This window comes from Carya illinoinensis, chromosome 9 (assembly GCF_018687715.1).
Source record: "Carya illinoinensis cultivar Pawnee chromosome 9, C.illinoinensisPawnee_v1, whole genome shotgun sequence".
In the NCBI taxonomy this organism is placed as follows: domain Eukaryota; kingdom Viridiplantae; phylum Streptophyta; class Magnoliopsida; order Fagales; family Juglandaceae; genus Carya; species Carya illinoinensis.
Genome location: NC_056760.1, coordinates 25,049,743 through 25,071,166, shown reverse-complemented (window position 1 = coordinate 25,071,166; position 21,424 = coordinate 25,049,743). Strand labels below are relative to the sequence as shown.

The window sequence follows — 21,424 nt, the reverse complement described above, 5'->3', positions numbered from 1 at the left end:
AAAAAGAACATTGTAAAGCTTTCATTGATTCTACCAATATCAACTGATACTGTTGAAAGGCCATTTATGCAATGAATACGATAAAAAAATGAGTTGTGTAACTGAATGGAAGATGGTTGGATAAATGAGTACATGTAAAACTGTTTTGTTTATTTATTCTAATTAGACTTTATAGTTTATACTCGCTCAAAATAAAAGTTTTGAGTAGAACAGACAAGGGTAATTACAAGAACAGTTGGGCAGCAAAATTATTGGCACAAATCTCGTCTTTCAAACCACGAACATGATATATTCTCTACACAACATAACCTCCATATATCCATATCCCCATGCTCGATAAATTTATAGTTTCCCACTTCCTATTGGCCGGTTTCAAATCACTCCTTCTTCTTATTTTTCATCATAGATTCAACTTCTCCACTGTAAGGTGCAACATGGTATGCATATTGATGGAGAACAGAAAACACAACCATCTCCAAACATATCAACACATTCTGTATAGCTTCTTCAATGTGCTCCACGTCTAACCAAAAATGATGAGATCGAATAACACCCATTGCAGCTAGTACTTCAAGCACAACTCCCTGCATTTGATCAAATAGGGTAATTTGTGAATCAGTAACCAGCTCTGTATATAATTATCATTTTTAAAGAAGGCAATTCAAGAACGAGTTAGAGGGAAAGAAAGAAAGATAATTGAAAGAAAATAAGAGTTGCATATAAGAATGGAAAATTTTGAAGACAAATAAATGAAAAATAGCTGTCATTCGCCATTCAATGTATAAGTAAGTGGCATTTATGGCGATGCCAAGAACCATAAATTCATAGCCTCATATTTTTTTATTTTTTATTTTTGGTACATTATCAGAAAATAACAATTAATATATTAAAAGCACGCAAAATGTTAAAAGATACTGGACCCATACATGTCAACAGATGACACTAAAGCAGAAGTTATTTAACTCAAGTTGTCAACTTGACCAAAAAATCCGAACTGAATAAATACCATCACCTTTTTTTTTTTTTTCAAATGATTTGGCAACATACAACGTGGAAAGAAGTCATAGATCCATCCAAGTATAGGGCACTAAATCAGCCATCGAAGACATATTGACTCTTTAGAGAATCTCTACGCAGTCCTAATCAATGTAAGCCATCCACAAATAACTTGGTGCTAGTCTCCAAGAAAAATGTACCGAGCTAACAAGAACTCTGCCTAAAGTACAAAAAGATATTAAAAGGAAAAGGTGAAGAACTTGAGTGCCCAAATTGGGAGTGTTTAATCAGTTACCGATGCAACCAACTGGAAATTAATGCAGTGCAGAATATATTTATTTGTCCATGAAAGTTCAGATGTCTAGAACAACCTACTCGAGTTATCTTAATCATCATGAGCTTCATTATTGAATTCGTCTGAAAATGATCTGTATAATTTTGGTCTTTTGCTTTTGCGTCTAGAAGAGGTCCATTCTAGGAATATTCAAAAGTTAGTAAGGTTTCTTCTATAGGGACTGAAGAAGCCTAGTGTCTTTATGCCCAGCCTATTATGCAGTGAGAGGTGCTGTAATTTCCTGAGCATTGGTGCTTTGATTGTTGCTGCCTTTGGGGGTTCTGACGTGGCTTTCGTGCCCTTCAAAAGTCTGTATTGGGTTCTGTTATATCCTAATGAGTTTTCGTTTTTTTTTTTTTTATTCCTTTTTTGCCAATAAATAAAAATGAACAGATTGAGAAACCTTACCTGCCAAAAGCAGAAGAAGACAATCCCCTTGATACACAGAAACTTTGCAAGTGGCTTGTGTGGTTCAAGTTCCTTTGCAAACACATGGTAAAAGAGAACTAGAGAATATAAGGCCAGTGAAGCTGAAATGTTGAGAATGATGGTGAATGTCCAGCTCAACCAACTGGGGTACATGCCAAGTAATTGTAGTGTTATCATCAAGACAGAACAAAGTGGGCGGATGATGACAAACTGCCATGTCCAATACTTGAGGAGCTTAAGGGTACGGTGATCCAGTCGCACAACATGAGGCTGCAGTTTTTGTACCCGGAGCATGTCAATTATCTCAGATAGCAAACAACAACAAAAGAAAATTCCAATAGAGTTAACGAAAATAAACTGAAGGAATTAGATGCGTGATGCTTTTCATTACCCCCGACTCAAAAAAAAGGTTATAAATACTAAAATAGTCCCTATATTTTGGCTTTTGGACAGATCGATCCCTAGATATTAATTTTGAACTTTATAATCTCATTTTAAGAAACAAAAATACATTTAAAAGTCACCTGGGTCTCCACCCAGGCTTAGTTTTTTTTCCCTTAAAATGAGTTTTTAATTCTATTTTACAAAAGTCACTCCATCATTGGGGATAATGGTCTATTTAACATAGTACATTTTCCTAACGGAAAGATCAAAATGTTCAATGTTGGAAATACATGAGTAAAAAGTTCATCAAAACTAGAGTATAGAGACCAATCTGTCCAAAAGGCAAATTATATAGAATATTTTAGTATTTGACTCTTAAAATAATCCAGGATGTATTCTGATTTGACCTGCTCATTACATCATCTCTCTACATGATATTCTAATCATGCCAGCATAAAAACAACCGACATACTTCAGTCCCTCCCTAACCAAGTTTTGGAGGACTTTATGCTGAAATATCAACATGTTATCGGAAAACATAACTGCTCACTTTGCATACCCATGATAAGAATTAAAATCCATTCGATCACTCTGCTGGATCCTATTTGTAATCCCATAGCAATAAAAAATCCTGTACATTGATCAAGTATAAAATATTTCCCACCTGAAAAAAAGTCATTGGGAATGAATGGTGAATTTCTCTTCCTTTAATACCATCTGGCACAATATTTTTGCTAATAGATATATTCAGGTAACTATACATCAAAGCCAGGAACTTAGCAATCACCTGGAAAAAAAAAAAATAAGTTAGTAGTGAGATGACGAGCAAAGTGGGACATGAAAATGACATGTCACAATCGAGTGGAAGGCACTGACCAGAGCCTCATAACATTCCTTAATAGAGTCCAAAAGCATGAAGAATGCTTTGCTTCCCTGGACATCTAACAAACCCACAAATGAGTCAATTGCATATATGGGAGCCATGAGGATAATAATTATAATAGCCTTCTGCTCCTTTGGGTTCTTCCAGTAAAAGAGATGTTGTGACAACAACTGTACTGTGAAGTGCATTGTAAGCATCACACAAAATGCCGATCCAAAGTGAGTCAGTTGTCCAGGGTCCATTGTACTTATATCCATTATTCCACAATGGGATGAGAACCAAACTCAGACTCTGTAACAATAATCAACAAAGGAAAAACAAATTTAGGAGTTTAGTTCATTCAGCAGGAAAATAACATTCAGCCATATAACCATTGATAATAATCAAAGAGATCTCAAATGTTACATGAGAGAAACAAGTTCATGTTGCTTTGTGAGAGTAACCTCACATATGTTGATGTTTGTTCTACTAGTTTCATTATGTAACATAAGAACCTAGAATTTAGGTTAAGTCAGTTAGAAATTATTTAGTTATGTTATGATTATATTTATTCTTTTTATTAATTACTTATTTATTAAATTATCTCTATGGTAAGATTTTAAGTAATTAGATTGCTACGACACGTTTTCTAGAAAGATTAGTAACGTCTAGTGCCTCGTATAGGTCACGAGCTACAACGTGAGATTTCTGAAGCAGCGCTAAGAGGTAAATAGTATGATCATATAAATGTACACGTAATGTAAATATTATAATTGGGTATGATAATATGATATGGTTTTGATGGTTATCTACGTTGCGCTAAGAGCCAAGTCAAGGTTAGATTGCTTTCACGAACTTCTATGAATTACGATGATTTACATGAAAGTAAGCCTATATATATGTTATGCTTTTACGGATTGTTGATTGATGGATTGAATGTTACAAAAATCACATGGAAATCATGATATGATCATATAATAATTTAAGATAGGTATTCTATGAATTAAAATAGCCAGATCATGCATGCTTCATTCATGTAGTACTTAGACCATATATGCCATGTATTGTTCATGCAATAACTTAAGTCAAGCATGCCATGTAATAAATAGCCTAATCATGTATGACATGTTCATTAGTTCTCAGATCATGCATGCCATGAAATGTCATAAAATGATTAAATCATGTTAGGCCATGTCATGCTATACTATACCATGTACAAGAATATATCATGTTATGCCATGCCATGTACAAGAATATGACATGTTAGAAAAGTCTAAGAAGTCCAAGAAAATTATCATGCATCAAGAAAGATAAACATTTTAAGGTAACACGGATCCAAGCGTGTTTACCACAGTTATGCTAAGACGGTACCACGGACTCAAGCGTGGTTACCACAAGTTAAGTGAAACACGGACTCAAGTGTGTTTCACTCAATGTCATGCAAGTTAAGTGAACATGGACCCAAGCATGTTTCACTTCATGTCAAACAAGATAAGTGAAACACAGACCCAAGCGTGTTTCACTCCATGTCAAGCAAGATAAGTGAAACACGGACTCAAGCGTGTTTCACTCCATGTTAAGCAAGATAAGTGAAACACGGACCTAAGCGTGTTTCACTCCACGTCAAGCAGGATAAGTGAAATATGGACTCAAGCGTATTTCACTTCATGTTATGCAAGTTAAGTGAAACACGGACTCAAGCGTGTTTCACTACATGACAAGTTATGTGGTGCCACGGACTCAAGCGTGGTTCACCATGAAATAAGTACAATTCAAGATAAACAAGTTACTCATGCATTCACGCTTCATGTTTGCCATGATTATGAGTGTTTCCACCCATGTTAATCCATGAATGTTATATGAAAGTTATGATAAGGCTTTAAAAACCAAATTTATGCTAAGCTAGATAGTATTTTACGGTATGATGTATTATTTACTGAGTATTCGACTCATTTTTGTTGTTTGTCTTTTTGTTTTCTTCTATGTTGATTGCCACAGATGGTGATTATGATGATGCAGAGCTGGATGGCCAGGAGTAGATTTAGTATAAGGACTTAGGGATGAATAAGTGTCATTTACACAAGGATTAAGTTTCTTTTATGTCATTTCAATAATTAGTCTTGTTTAAGATTAGCTCATGTTTTGCTTTATTCAGTTTCAAGTTTCAAGACTATTTATATCCTTTCAGTTAAGTTTCTTTCAATAAGTAAGGTATTTCAGAGTAATGAGTCTTTTTACCGGGCATTTTATTATGTTTGTTAGTAACGTCTCTATCCTACGGGAACGGGGTGTTACAATTGGTATCAGAGCCCAGTCGAGAGATTCTGTAGACTCCTTTTGTTTTATAAAAAAAAAAAAAAAAATAAGTTAGGATAGAAATTACCTAGGACGACTCCTGGCCAGCTCGAGGTTCACGAGGATCTTTATGATTATGTTTTAATTATTGCTTTGCTTGATTGAGTGCTTCATTGTTGATTGATTGTATTAGTTATATTCATTGCATGAACGCTGTTATTAGAATGGCACCGGTTACTAGGCGTAATGAGCACCCTGAAGGCTCCACAGAACCAGCACCGAATGAGCCTGAGGTATTGGCTGCTGCTACTACCAGACTTCTTCGGTACCTTGCTGATGATCAGGGTTTAGGAGTGAGGAATCCCAGGGTCGGTTGCACCCTAAACCAGTTTACGCAACAGCACCCTCCGACTTTTGACGGCAAAGCAGAAGCACTTGATGTAGAGAGTTGGATAAAAAGAATGGAAAAGATTTTCAGAGCTCTGTTCTGTACTGACAAACAGAAGGTAGAGTATGCCACTTATGTGCTGGCTGATGAGGCAGATGAGTGGTGGACCTCTACCCGGGAGCTACTGCAACTTGAACTTGGTGAAGGGGTACCCATCACTTGGGACCGCTTCAAAAAGGCCTTTTTGGACCGATTCTTTTCTCCTGCACTCCGGGAGGCAAGAGCTAGGCAGTTTATTGACATAGCTTAGGGAACCATGACGGTGGAGCACTATGCCGCCACCTTCGTGGCATTATCAAGGTTTGCAAGTTATCTGATTCCTGATGAGGAAAAGAAGTGTGAAAAAATTTGAGCGAGGCTTGACTGTCCCCTATCCGTTGCGACACCTACCGGTGAGCACGTAGTTTGCGACACCATAATTAAAAATTTGCCCTATAGATATTAGTGGGAGGCACCTTCTAGCAGACTTGGTAATTTTTGATATGATGGGGTTTGATGTAATTTTGGGAATGGATTGGTTATTCCGAAATCACGCCTGTGTAGACTGTTTTAAAAAGGAAGTAGTTTTCAAAACCCCGGGCAAGGAAGAATTCAGCTTTTGTGCAAAGAGAGGAAACTCTCCACCTCGAATGATCTCAGTTTTGCAAGCAACCAGATTACTAAGACAGGGATGCTTTGGGTTTCTGGCTAGTCTTGTAGCACCACCTGTAGAGGGACCCAAGCTTGAAGATATCCCCGTTGTCGGAATTTTCGGATGTGTTTCCGGAGGATCTTCCAGGGTTGCCCCCGGACCGGGAGGTTGACTTTTCAATTGATCTTTTACCTGGGACGGCACCTATATCGAAGGCACCTTACCGTATGGCTCTAGTGGAGCTGAAGGAGCTTAAGGAGCAGTTGAAGGAGTTGTTGGAGAAGGGTTACATCGGCCCTAGTGTGTCACCATGGGGCGCACAGGTTCTTTTTTGTGAAAAAGAAGGACGATTCAATGAGACTCTGCGTTGATTATCGAGAATTGAATTGGGTGACAATGAAGAACAAATACCCCTTACCAAGAATTGATGATTTGTTTGACTAGTTACAAGGGGCCCAAGTTTTCTCCAGATTGATCTACGATCAGGCTACCACCAACCTCAAGATCAAGTCAGAAGATGTTTTCAAGATGGCGTTCAAAACTCGTTAGGACACTGAGTTTTTTTTAGTCATGCCATTCGGTTTGACGAATGCCCCAACAGTCTTCATGGACATGATGAATAAAGTGTTCAGGGAGTATGTAGATCAATTTGTTTTTGTGTTTATTGATGACATTCTAATCTACTCTATAAGCCCAGCAAATCATGAAGGACATTTGAGGGTTGTGTTACAGATATTAAGGAAGCAACAAATGTTCGCAAAATTCAAGAAGTGTGATTTCTGGTTGAAAGATATTACCTTTTTGGGGCATGTCGTGTCAAAAGAAGGAATTTTAGTAGACCCGATGAAAATTGAAGCAGTTGTGAACTGGGCCACGCCAACCAATGTTAATGAAGTCAGAAGCTTCTTAGGTCTTGCAGGGTACTACAGGAGGTTCGTCGAGGGGTTCTCCAGTATCGCAGCCCCGATGACTAAGCTGACGAGGAAAAATGAGAAATTTATATGGACTGAAGATTGTGAAAGAAGCTTTCAGGAGCTGAAGAAGAGACTAGTCACAGCACCTGTACTCATTGTTCCCTCAGGCAATGCAGGATTTATCATTTACAGTGATGCTTCTCTCAAGGGTTTGGGTTGTGTCTTAAGGCAGCATGGGAAGATTATTGCCTACGCTTCTCGACAACTCAAGAGTTACGAAGAGAATTATCCGACGCATGACCTAGAGCTTGCAGCTGTTGTGTTTTTCTTGAAGTTATGGAGACACTATCTCTATGGGGAGAAATGCGAGATTTATACCGACTATAAGAGCTTAAAGTATTTCTTTACTCAGAAAGACTTGAATATGAGACAGCACAGATGGTTAGAACTTTTAAAGAATTATGACTGCAACATCAACTATCATCCGGGTAAAGCTAATGTAGTGGCAGATGCCTTGAGTTGGAAATCATCCTCTAGTACCCTCGCTTCTATGTAGACCCCTCAGAAGCACATTCTTTTGGATATGGAGAGAGCAGGGATAGAGATGATTATGGACACACAGGCTCGGTTGAGCAGTCTGACTTTGGGATCATCATTAATAGATCAGATAAAAGTTGTCCAAAACAGTGATCCAGGCTTAGTGAAGATCAAAGGAGAGGTACCAGAAGACAAAAGGCCTGAATTTTCAATATCTGGGGATGGCACTCTGAGGTTTAAAGGAAAAATTTGTGTTCCGAATGTTAAAGAGATCAGAGATGTGATTTTGAAAAAGGCTCACCGCTCACTCTATACAGTTCACCCTGGTAGCACTAAGATGTATAGAGATTTGAAGCAACAGTTCTGGTGGAGCGGTATGAAACGTGAGATAGCTAATTATGTGGCTCAGTGTCTAACTTGTCAATAGGTCAAAGCAGAGCATCAGAGGCCATCCGGGCTATTACAACCACTCCCTATACCGGTTTGGACCTGGGATGAATTTGGTATGGATTTTGTTTCAGGATTTCCTAAGGCACCAGGGGGTCAGGATGCGGCATGGGTGATTATTGACAGATTGTCAAAGTCAGCTCATTTCATTCCAGTTCAGATGACGTATTCTACAGACAAATTGGCAGAGTTGTATGTACGCGAAATTGTCAGGTTGCATGGAATCCCTTCAAAGATTGTATCAGACAGGGATACTCGTTTCACTTCAGTGTTCTGGAGAAGTGTACAGAAAGAGTTAGGGACAGAATTGACCTATAGTACAGCCTTTCATCAGCAAACAGATGGGCAATCAAAGAGGACAGTGCAAATTTTGGAGGATATGCTTAGAGCTTGCATGATGGACTTCAAGGGCAGTTGGATTAAATACTTACCCTGATTGAGTTTGCATACAATAACAGTTACCAAGAGAGCATTCAGGCGGCCCCATATGAGGTTCTTTATGGTCGTAAGTGTTGGTCACCCCTTTATTGGGATGAGGTTGGAGAACGTAGAATCCTTGGGCAGGAAATTATTCAAAATATGCGTGAAAAGATAGTTGTCATTCGGAAAAGGCTCGCCATTGCACAAGAACAACAGAAAAAGTATGCAGATCAGAGGTGTCGAGAGCTACAATTTGATGTAGGAAGCAAAGTATTCTTGAAAATTGCGCCGATGAAGGGAATCATGAGGTTCAGAAAGAAGGGCAAGTTGAGTTCGAGATATTTTGGACCCTTTGATGTACTGGAGAGGATTGGAGCTACAGCTTATAGGTTGGCTCTTCCACCACGGTTGTCTGCGATTCACGATGTTTTTCACATCTCCATGCTTCGGGAGTATATACCAGATCCGACACACATTTTAGAATACGAACCTCTCCAAGTTCGCGAGGATCTCACCTACGAGGAGTTTCCAGTTGGGATCCTTGCACAAAGGACTCAAGTCCTCTGTAAGAAGACCATTTCGATGGTCAAAGTACTTTGGAGTAACCATACGGAAAAAGAGGCTACATGGGAACTAGAGGAGGACATGAAGAACAAGTACCCATACTTGTTTGATTGAGGTACGTAATCTCGAGGACGAGATTTTTCTTAAGGAGGGGAGATTGTAACATAAGAACCTAGAATTTAGGTTAAGTCAGTTAGAAATTATTTAGTTATGTTATGATTATATTTATTCTTTTTATTAATTACTTATTTATTAAATTATCTCTATGGTAAGATTTTAAGTAATTAGATTGCTACGACACGTTTTCTAGAAAGATTAGTAACGTCTAGTGCCTCGTATAGGTCACGAGCTACAACGTGAGATTTCTGAAGCAGCGCTAAGAGGTAAATAGTATGATCATATAAATGTACACGTAATGTAAATATTATAATTGGGTATGATAATATGATATGGTTTTGATGGTTATCTACGTTGCGCTAAGAGCCAAGTCAAGGTTAGATTGCTTTCACGAACTTCTATGAATTACGATGATTTACATGAAAGTAAGCCTATATATATGTTATGCTTTTACGGATTGTTGATTGATGGATTGAATGTTACAAAAATCACATGGAAATCATGATATGATCATATAATAATTTAAGATAGGTATTCTATGAATTAAAATAGCCAGATCATGCATGCTTCATTCATGTAGTACTTAGACCATATATGCCATGTATTGTTCATGCAATAACTTAAGTCAAGCATGCCATGTAATAAATAGCCTAATCATGTATGACATGTTCATTAGTTCTCAGATCATGCATGCCATGAAATGTCATAAAATGATTAAATCATGTTAGGCCATGTCATGCTATACTATACCATGTACAAGAATATATCATGTTATGCCATGCCATGTACAAGAATATGACATGTTAGAAAAGTCTAAGAAGTCCAAGAAAATTATCATGCATCAAGAAAGATAAACATTTTAAGGTAACACGGATCCAAGCGTGTTTACCACAGTTATGCTAAGACGGTACCACGGACTCAAGCGTGGTTACCACAAGTTAAGTGAAACACGGACTCAAGTGTGTTTCACTCAATGTCATGCAAGTTAAGTGAACATGGACCCAAGCATGTTTCACTTCATGTCAAACAAGATAAGTGAAACACAGACCCAAGCGTGTTTCACTCCATGTCAAGCAAGATAAGTGAAACACGGACTCAAGCGTGTTTCACTCCATGTTAAGCAAGATAAGTGAAACACGGACCTAAGCGTGTTTCACTCCACGTCAAGCAGGATAAGTGAAATATGGACTCAAGCGTATTTCACTTCATGTTATGCAAGTTAAGTGAAACACGGACTCAAGCGTGTTTCACTACATGACAAGTTATGTGGTGCCACGGACTCAAGCGTGGTTCACCATGAAATAAGTACAATTCAAGATAAACAAGTTACTCATGCATTCACGCTTCATGTTTGCCATGATTATGAGTGTTTCCACCCATGTTAATCCATGAATGTTATATGAAAGTTATGATAAGGCTTTAAAAACCAAATTTATGCTAAGCTAGATAGTATTTTACGGTATGATGTATTATTTACTGAGTATTCGACTCATTTTTGTTGTTTGTCTTTTTGTTTTCTTCTATGTTGATTGCCACAGATGGTGATTATGATGATGCAGAGCTGGATGGCCAGGAGTAGATTTAGTATAAGGACTTAGGGATGAATAAGTGTCATTTACACAAGGATTAAGTTTCTTTTATGTCATTTCAATAATTAGTCTTGTTTAAGATTAGCTCATGTTTTGCTTTATTCAGTTTCAAGTTTCAAGACTATTTATATCCTTTCAGTTAAGTTTCTTTCAATAAGTAAGGTATTTCAGAGTAATGAGTCTTTTTACCGGGCATTTTATTATGTTTGTTAGTAACGTCTCTATCCTACGGGAACGGGGTGTTACACATTATTTCATATGACTAAAATATGCACAGAACTCTAAAATTATGCTCATTATGAAATTGATATTAGTTTTTGAAAGACCCAACCACTGCCTTAAATTCTCCTTCAGAATAAATGTGCATATTAAAATCATTATTTGTCACACCCTGTACCCAGGGGGTTAGGGGTGAGTTCCTGCCACTTAAAATCAAATCCCAACAATACAAGTATAGACTACAACAACAAATCTGTTGACATTTTCTAAAGAAGAACAACAAACAATCATTTGAAGAAGGCTAGCCCATTCAACAATCCATCTTCAAACCATATAGACATCACACTGCATCTTCCCATCTCCGCTAGACGAAGTGCAAGGGTCCATGCTGCCTCATTATCAAAGAGGGCTTATGATATTGCAGCTTCCCCTCCTAAGATAAAATCTAGCGAAAGACCTATATCCAGCAAAAGTCTTCTTCCCCCCCGTTCAGACTTTGTTTCCCTCACCATCAGAGAGAGCTAGCACCTTTCCCATTTTAATCGCACAAAATCTCCATCCCCCCATCTCATACTCTTCTGGGAAGACAATAGAGCCTCTACAGCCATCACCCATGTATCTCACCATCATTACAAACCACCCATACCTATTCGCACTACTCTGGGTGATGAAAAGCTTATTTTGTTTCCTCAAGCACCTTGTCACTTTGAACCAACTCTTTCATCATGATACTCAACCGCTCAATGATCTCCCTCCATAGCTGCATGACACGATGTATCCCTTGAGTTTAAGCTAAACGAAGAAAAGGCCCCTCGTCGTATACTTTAGCCCCTATAGGTATACTATAGCAAACCATTTGTGAAAACCCATCTTCCAATAGGTACATTCATGGAAGAGAAAAACAAACAGGGAATGGAAGAGAAAAACAAAGAGGGAATGCCAAGTGGTGAGAGAGAAGAAGGAAAATCCACAACATTCAATGTAACAATCATGACAACATTACGTATACCAGTAAAGAGACAAAATGTTTGCATCACATATAATAGCCACTGATGGTGGATGAAAAACCCTCCCCTTCCAAGATGTAATACAATTCTACATTTTAGCATAACTGAAATAACTAAAGAAGAGCTTGGCAGCAGATAAGTTTCTAGTACAGATTCATGGGGAAAAACATGACCTATCATTATTACGAGAAAGCTCTGGTTATTCAGTTCAATACCTATCATTGCATTTGCATCTTTCAAAATAAGTGGTTAAGTATGGGTTCCGCCACAATTATTCAGGAGCAGCCAAATATCCCAGTCTAAAAGGGAATATGAGCAAATTCAATGGAGCTAAATGAACGTGACTGAAGAATCTAAAATGGGATTGCTTGACCTTTTTCTTTATCTAGTTGTAAAGTCTCGAATAATAATCAGTTAGAAATTTTCTTCCCTCCCTTAGAAATTCACCTAATGATCAATTGGTGTGCCAGTTGATTAATTGGCTATGGAAATGGGGGGCGGGGATTCCAAATATATGGCTTCTTTCTCTTCCAATCTTATTCATCTTAAATAAAGTAAAACTTTCTACTCTCCTAAATTCAGGCGTTGATTGAAAGAACTGCATACCATTCCCCTGAATATTCAATTCAAGTAAGAAACAGAGTTTTAATAACTAATTCTTGCACGCACACCTAAATAATTTAGCATCAGACAGTAAATAATGCGAATCTTATAACATCAACAATGTACTTGTAAAACTAGCGTTGCGCGTAAAAACAACTAATTGGGGATTTGTTAATCATATCCTCAAATTTCTATGATTATCGGCAATTCCAAGTGAACAAAGGGATTTCTATCAGCGATCACAACGAATAGAAATCAAAAGCATGAGAATAGGAAAGGCACTTTTTTGCCAGTGCTTTGAGAGCAGTATTTGACATTTTGGAGCTGAACAGTATTAGTAAATGTGATCTCCATAACAACGAAACAGACTTTCAAACACAGCACGCAGTAGAAAGAGTAATCGTATTCTAGCGACAGTGAATTCGGAGGCTCTCTAGGTTTAATAACAAACAAAATAGAGTATCGGAGTTGGTCTCAAAACATCAGAACTCAAAGAATCGTCGAATAAATCTTAAGAAATGAAGAGAAGAAGAAGAAGACGAAGAGTGGCTTCGGGAATTACTAGCGAAATTCGTTTTCTTCTCGGTAGTTTCGATCAGATTGATTGGATCAACTGCAAAAAGCTTTTGCTATTAGGTTGTAGCGTGATGTCCGCAAATCTAGACTCTAAATATAAAGTGAGTAACCCAGAAAGCTTATTGAATGCATCACTAATAGAAAAGTCTAGAAAATTAATTAGTATATAAAATATTTAAGTTTTATATTTTTAAAACTTATATAAGTGTACGTTATTTTGATTTTTTTTTTATAGAAAAATTAATAGCTTTTAAATTCGTAAAATATTTGCCATCATTAAAATTTCATTAATCTTAACAATGGTAAGTATCCCCATATCAGAAAATAAGTTATCTAATTAAAATGCAATTGATATTGTAACCGACAAAATTACATGGCATTTATCAACTTTAACTTGAGACAACACAGGATGTTTTTTTTTTTTTTAAATGCTAACATAATTACGCTGTTATTACAATTATACACGGAGATAGAAAGCATACCATATAGTGGGATTATCGAGTACCGATCTGGACCGGCAAAACAGACCGGATCAGCCATTTTGAACCGGACCGGATTGAGAGTAGGGTCTCTCTGTCCAAGGTTTTTTTATTTCGGACCAAATCGAATAAATAATATATATTTATATAAAATATATTTTATTATTTATATAATATTTATAATACTAATATTTATAATTTTATACTAATATTAATATTTATACTAAGACTAAATTACAAATAGTCTAAATTAATACTAATATAATATTACATAGTTATATAGTATACTAATCATAAATTCATAATAATTAAAGGGCTATAAATTTTTCTTTAATAAGGATTTTCAAATTCTAACTCTTAAAGCGCACACGTGGCTGTCAAGATTAGTCTTAAAATTTAAGTAATTTTTTTATGTAGGAATTATGAAGATATTAGGGCTTATTTCCTACCTTATATAAGCATATCATTAGTAAGAAATTGATGAGGAGGAGGGGCACAAGAGGCAGAAAAGAAAGATGCTCTTCTGGTTTTTGGGAGAGATGATGCTAGGGTTTGGAGAAACTTATCTTTTAAAAAAAGAATTCTTCTTCTTTGGAATGGGGAGCTAATTCTTTGGTGAGCTTATGGATAAACTTGCACATTAGATGGTATTTTTAATTTATTTTTAATCTATATATTTGATTTTCAATTACTAAACCTCTCTTGTTTTATCATTCTCAATTCATTATTGATGTTTTCTTCCGAATAATCATAGAATTTATTCTATTTATGGATTCAACCATGCTTTTTTTATTGAATGGATTGGTTCTTTGATTATGTTTGGATCAATTATTTATCTATATTGATTTAATTTTTTATTGCAATATTGATCCCTGAGTATATTATCGTCGTTGAATTTTCTTAATAAAGATAATAATTTACATATTTTAAAAGTGATAAATGATTTTTCAAAAGGTTACATTTGGTTTAATTTTTGTTTATAATTCTATACCTTCCGATTGAGAATTTTGGGAATTGAGGTCCCAATTTAGTTATTCAATTAATTAAAAATAATTAAAATACCGGATTTGTGCAAGGGATTCTCGAAATTTTACTATTTCTCAAATTTGAGTACTTTTCCGTTAGTCACTTTACTTCACTTTAATTTGAATTTAAAATTAATATTTGTTGTCCATTAATCATTTAATATTTTCTTTTTAGTTTTTTTTGTTCTTTTTACTATTCTTTTAATTTTTCTCTATGTGAAATCGACACCCCAAAGTTGTGCTACAACTATCGCATTATTCTTTGGATGTAATCACTTGACTACTAGAAAGTTGGCCATCATGACTGAAGTCCTGGGGGCCTTCCTGACCAAGACAGACAAGGTGATAGCTCCCATTGGCTGGACGATGTCACTCGTGAAACCCTTGAGTAGCATCAGGGCTGGGCACAGTTAGTCCGAGCTGACCCCATCCTGACAGAGGCTCTAAAATAGAATGTCTCTTGAACTTCCATTGTCGATTAGGACTCTCCAAGTGGGAACGTTGGCAATCTGCACAGTAACCACCAATGCATCTTTGTGGGGGTGGAGGATGCCCTCTTCATCCTTCTCGTTGAAGGTTATTGTGGTTCCTCTGGCATGTTTCTTGGTGCCGATGGCGATCCTTCATGTTGTGAACACATCCTCGTACCAAGCCCTTCAGACGTGTGCCCTTTGAGCCAATAAGGTGGTACCTCCTCCTACATATCCTCCAGCGATCGTGTAGATCTCACCCACCAGGCTGTTTTCCCTTACTGGGCCCCTCCGAGCCTCTCTTCCAGCCCTTCGTCTCCTAGGGATCTCACTCTGCTAGGCCCTCGAATGGCCACCCTCGAGCCATTGATGTTGGTCCTCTGTCTGCTGCCGCTGGTCTAGCAAGCCTTCCAATGCTTCCCTTCTTCGCTTTAAAGTATAGCAGTTCTCGGTATTGTGTTGATCCGTCATATGGTAGGCGTAGTACTTGCGGCCCTCCTGGCCCCGCCATGGTTCCTTTCACGGGCTTAGGGTGCGTTTGCCTTCTACAGCCATGCTCATGTGTGCACGGGCCTCGCCGCACACTTAAGTCGGCTCTTCACCTCTTCTCTTGGCTTTTGGCGCTCCCTTTTTATCCCCATGTGGTTCGGTCCACCCTTCTGTCCATTGGCCTTCTTGTCTGCTTGCTCTAGCCCAATCCTCCGCGGAGCCATGAAGGCTTTAAGGGTGTCCTCGATATTAATGAAGCCGTTGGCTTGGTCCATAAACTCCTTTAGTGTTGTGGGGGTCCTCTAACCTATCTCGGTCATGAATGGGTTTCGAGGCTAGACACCCCGCCCCCCCCAAACAAGGTCACCAGGGTAAACTTTTCATCTTGGTCGTTTGTAGTCATACACTTCTGATTGAACTAAGAGAGATACGACTTCAGGCTCTCGTCATCTTGCTACTTCACTATCAGGAGGTATGCAGCTGGACGCCTCATTTTCCAGCTCACCATGAACTGCGTCAAGAAGAGACGAGCTAGCTTGTTGAATCTGTCCATGGATCCCAATGGTAGGTACCCAAACCAGGCCCGTGCCACTCCTTTTAGGGTTAGAGGGCCTCTCCTGGGATCCATGTAAAGTCATGTGGGTCTTGAATATTTCCAAGTATTCTATTGGATCTTTGGACCCATCGTACACCTCCATATAAGGGACTTTGAACTTAGGCGGTAGAGGAACAACCATAACTTTCATGTTGTAGGGCAAGTCGGTGCTAATGAGCAGCTAATCTACGGTGGATGATGAACCCATTTGCCTTGCCATCTCTGCGTACTTGTTTTTTAGCTCTTGAAGCTCAAGGTGCATCTTGCGTTTTTCTTCTTCGGTCGTGGCGTCCTTAGGGACACGCCGTGACTCAACATGCTCGCCATTGTTGGGCTTCGTTCCTCCCACCAGTTCTTCATTGGTCTACTTAGAGTGGCATTTTCCTAGTGAAGCATTCCCACCTCCTCCATCAATTTCTTTATTGTGTCTCTCATGTTCGTGAGTCTCGCCTCCATTATTTTGCATTGTTCTCTTTATCTTCACATGGCCTAGGACCGTGTCACTACTAGCATACGAAGGACACGCTTCTATAGAAGAGATCCCACAGACAGGGAACCGTTATTGATGTCATGTTTCCCAGCCCAAACAACTCTACGGAGGCCCAACTCATTCAACTACAACTATGAAGAAATCAGAGTTGCAAGGTGGTGAGGGACACCTCCGATGTCAAAGTCAGTATGTAAATAGCTAGTGAGGATTATGGAGAAAAATGAATGTAAGAATCTGAAGAACCTCCCCCCCCCTCTCTCTCTCTCTCTCTCTCTCTCTCTCTCTCTCTCTCTCTCTCTCTCTCTCTCTCTCTCTCTCACAGTGAGGGAGGGGGTATATATATCTTACCCAGGTTTGTGGGGGTGTCACTCCATACTCGGGCCATATCTCACTGTCAGCCTTCTACTGTGCAACATTATCACAGGACATGGCCATGGCGACCACTAGCACCCCAGGAGGCACGTCGTGGCATGCCTACCCCCGCAATGCATTGAGTCTGCATGGCTTCCTTGTTGTGGCGTGCCCGTCTTCACATCCCATTTAATGTGGCATGTTCTCGGTCAAGGGCTCTCTTTGTCCTTGCTCACAGGGAACTGTCAGCTAGTAGAGATGTCAAGCAATCCCCCCCTTCCCCCTTCAACCCCTAATTAGCACATGCTATCTAGCTCCTCCTCCTTCTGGGCTTCCTGGGTTGACCTGATCTGGCTCGTCCTTTGTCCTTGAGCTCTAGGCCTTCTTGTTTGGCCAAATCCGTTCCCAGGGATACCCCCCCCCCCCCCCTCTCTTCTCTCACAGGTCCATTTGAGAGTTAAAATGGATATGATGAAGGACTTTCATCATAAAATAAATATTTTTAACCACAAATATAGATCCTTTTATGAGAATCAACTCTTGGTTTAGATAATAATTTAAGGCACTCCCCTGTATTCTTACAGTTGCTTTAGCAAAATCTAGAGTTTTGGGCGATGACTAATAGCTAGCTATGCTTCAACTTATCAATTCATAGAGGAACTGGAAAATATACAAGGGCTAAAGTGCTAGATCTTCGTACTACTGCTTAGACAAAGCATCGACCACCTTGTTGTACTTCCCTTAATTATACTCCACTACAATTTTATACCTCATGAGTTTTGAGATGTATTTTTGTTGTGTAGCAATAGCCACCTTATGCTCTAGCATAAATCTAAAAGTTGGTTGGTTAGTCTTGGCTTTGAAATACTAATAAAATATGGTCTCTATTTTTGTACTGCAATAATCAAGGATTGAGTTTCATTATGATCATAGAGAGCAAGTGGACTTTTCCCTTACGAGTCTTACTCATAAAGGCTATAGGTTGTATTTTCCATATTAAGACAACGCCTATGCCTATGCTACTAGCATCACATCAATTAGTGGAAATGCTTTGGGAATTCAAGGAATCTCAACACAAGTGGAGTGGATGTGTGACTCCTTGTTAAAGATCTTTAGAAGATCAGTGTGCTAGTATGGCTCCATTTAAAAGCATTTTTTTCTAGTAAAGCCGTTAGGGTTGCTACAATTATTCCATACCTCTTGATATGTTTAGGGTATCATAAGTAGGCAATGGCCAATCTACCATAAAAGCAATATGTTTAGGGTCTTCCCTTACTCCATTGAAGGAAAACAAGTGCCCAAGATGGTCGATCTATGAGAACAAATTTACACTATTATCTCTTAGCATACAACTCATTAGATCTCAAAACATCCAACACAATTTTTAGATAACCAATGTGGTCCTCTAAGGCTTACTATTCATCAAGATGTCACAAAACAACCAATACAAATATTCTCTAATAAGGTTTGAGCACTTCATTCATGAAGTGATCTTAAAATGTATATTGTCTTTGATGTATTCAAAATGTTGTTTTGAGCACATCCTCAAGTTTAATTTTTATATGATGATTGAAATATCTAAATTCCAACTTTGAGAAACATCTGCTCCAAACAATAATCCAAGAGTACATCAATCACCTATATAGGAAATATATTCTTGATGTTCCCTTGATTGGGTGCCCTAAAGTCAACACACATTCTCTAGCTCTCATTAGCACTCCTAACCCCTAAAATAGGAGAAGAAAAATGGCTTTGACTTGGCTTGGTAACCTATGTTTCTAGCAACTCTCGGGCAATCTTTTTTTTTTTTTTTTAATTTAATATTTTGGTCCTCTGATGATAAGTGTATCTACATGGTTTAACAAAAGGAAGAGCAATACCTTCTTTGAGGGTAATATGATGGCCATGAGATCAATGGGAAAAAGCCCCTTAGACTCGTCAAACACAATCTGAAATTCATTCAACAGTCTCACAATGTGGCCATCTTTACTCTCATCATGATCTATTGACACAGCTAAATGCAACAACTATAAAATCACAACCTCGGGTATCTCCATCTTCCAATGGCAAATATCATTCCCCACGGTACTCCAAATACAACATCACAACCACTCAAAGTTAAAGCATATAAATGAGTAGATAAACAATTAGCTATAACCTTTACTGTCACGTCACTGAATTTGTTTCCCATCTAAGTCTTTCCACATGCATTTTCCACTTTAACACTAAGCTAAGAAATTTCTTCCAGCCTTATCCTTGCTCTATGAAGAATAGAGGGATTCGAAAAGGTGTGTACTTCCTTAATCAACAAGGATCATCACCATCTGGTTATTTATTCTTTAGTATAATTATATCAAACTTCCTCTCAAGTCTCATCATCTAATTCACTAAGGAGGCAATAAAGCTCGTCTTTTTTTTTTTTTTACGAACCTTGAAGTCAATTAAATAAGGCCTTGGATTAAGCCTTCTAAGTAGGCCTATTAGGCGGGCTCTCCCGTATCCAACTCGCCCGCCCATCCGTTTGCACTTGCCTGGTACTGGGCGGGCAATATGCCTGACATTAGCAAGCGGGCGGGCAAGCGTACACTTAGATTTTAAAAAAAAAAAAACAAGGGGTACCCGCCCGCCCAATACCAATATATATATATGTATACACACAGATTAATGCTTCATACACTTTTACTTCCTACACATTTTAAAATGATATGATTGACTGGATTTTTTTTTAATACACAACCATATCACTAAAGTACATAAAAAAATAAGAATTTTTATACACATCGAATTTTTGATATATATATATAAACTCTAGTTTCCTCTTTGTACCTTGACATCTTGTCAACCACCTCTCTCTCTCTCTCTCTCTCTCTCTTCCCTTTCACTTAATCTAACGAAATCCTCCTCTTCTTCCTCATCATCCCCTCGTCCTCCATCTCTTCTTACTCTTTTTTTTTTTTTTTTTAAATACTTCATGACCCATGGCCACGGCGTGGCAGTGGATGGGTTAAATGTTATCTTTTTGTGTCTTCTTTATATATTTCATTGGATATATGTTTATTTTGGTTGGACTTACGTATTGTGGTGGTGGATTTGTTGATTTGGAGGGTGATTTGTATATTTATATAGTTTGGAAGTTTAACAGACGATGTGCTTGAAAATCCATACGCCTGGTAGCCAGGCCAGACCTGGGGACGAGGAGAGGAGGGGGGGGGGGGGGGGGGGGGGGGTCGTGGTATGTGGGCGAGCAACATGCCTACTTTTTAATAGTAATTGGGGTGGTCTATCACAATATTCTTGAAGCCTCCATAGAATCATCATATGGAATGGGTCCAAACTACACTTCTAGTCATAAATAACTCATCGCCATTTAAAAAACCCTTGGTTAGCCACATCCTGATATCACCCCAAAGTTTCACACTCCATGTGGAACAAAGAGAACAAGATTATTTGTGCGTTGGAATATGATGTTAATCAAACTATTCAAAATATTAGTTTGCCTTAAAAGATCCATTGTGCTACAGTGTAACCATCAAAATGAGGAAAGTCCAGTCGCACACCTTGGTTTTGGAAACTTCTTCCACTGCTATCATCTACAACTGCATCTTGCAAGTTGCATCATGTTCTTGTTTGCCCCCTTATTCCGGTTTGCAACAATGGTTTTCAATATATCTTTAATTTTATATAACTGCTCTCTTATCTCTCTCTTGTGGATTTGTTCAGCATCCTGCTTTTTATGATGGATTTCTTGCTGCTTCAGAAAACTCTCGTGATGTGCTCTCAACAGATTTGCTGCTTCCTGCATCGATGAGCCGGCCATTAGAGGACTCTAACCTCTCTGATTCCAAAATGTTATGGATTCTTTAAAATCTTGCATATCTTTTGTGTTTGAAAAGAACAAAATTTGCATAGAAAATAGAAAAGATTGGAAATTGTATTGACTGGGATTATTCGAGACAGCCCAAACCTCCGTACATCCAACTATCAATTATGGGCTTTTCATACATGTGTAATTAGTAGAAACACCTATTTACACACGAATAAAAACATATAATTCAGTAACTAACTCGTAACTACTAACTAATCTGGCTTAAGCCCGTGCGAAATAATTGGACTGATAACCAGAGATGCCTGCAACCCGTTAAACCATATGCCT

The 21,424-nt window shown here is 38.2% G+C and overlaps 2 protein-coding genes across 2 annotated transcripts; one reads left to right on the top strand and one right to left on the bottom strand.

Moving 5' to 3' along the window:
* Window positions 1-129: 129 nt before the first annotated feature.
* LOC122276406 (transmembrane protein 184C) lies at window positions 130-13,512 on the bottom strand. Its single transcript, XM_043086097.1, has 5 exons — window positions 13,359-13,512; window positions 3,020-3,317; window positions 2,808-2,930; window positions 1,739-2,029; window positions 130-584 (listed from the first exon to the last, which is right to left on the bottom strand). Exons 2-5 carry the CDS (start codon window positions 3,281-3,283, stop codon window positions 378-380), a joined length of 885 nt encoding a protein of 294 aa, XP_042942031.1. The 5' UTR covers window positions 3,284-3,317; window positions 13,359-13,512; the 3' UTR covers window positions 130-377.
* Window positions 8,857-9,375, top strand: LOC122276957. The gene has a single exon (XM_043086841.1). It carries the CDS (start codon window positions 8,857-8,859, stop codon window positions 9,373-9,375), a length of 519 nt encoding a protein of 172 aa, XP_042942775.1.
* Window positions 13,513-21,424: the final 7,912 nt, after the last annotated feature.

Bases quoted from the DNA above. Each gene is read 5' to 3' on its own strand.
- LOC122276957 (XM_043086841.1), top strand. From the start codon at position 8,857: ATGCGTGAAAAGATAGTTGTCATTCGGAAAAGGCTCGCCATTGCACAA.
- LOC122276406 (XM_043086097.1), bottom strand. From the start codon at position 3,283: ATGGATATAAGTACAATGGACCCTGGACAACTGACTCACTTTGGATCG. The intron at 2,030-2,807 runs GTGGGAAATATT...CAAAAACTGCAG, and splicing joins TCCCAATGACTTTTTTTCAG to CCTCATGTTGTGCGACTGGA. The intron at 585-1,738 runs GTAAGGTTTCTC...GATCAAATGCAG, and splicing joins TCTTCTTCTGCTTTTGGCAG to GGAGTTGTGCTTGAAGTACT.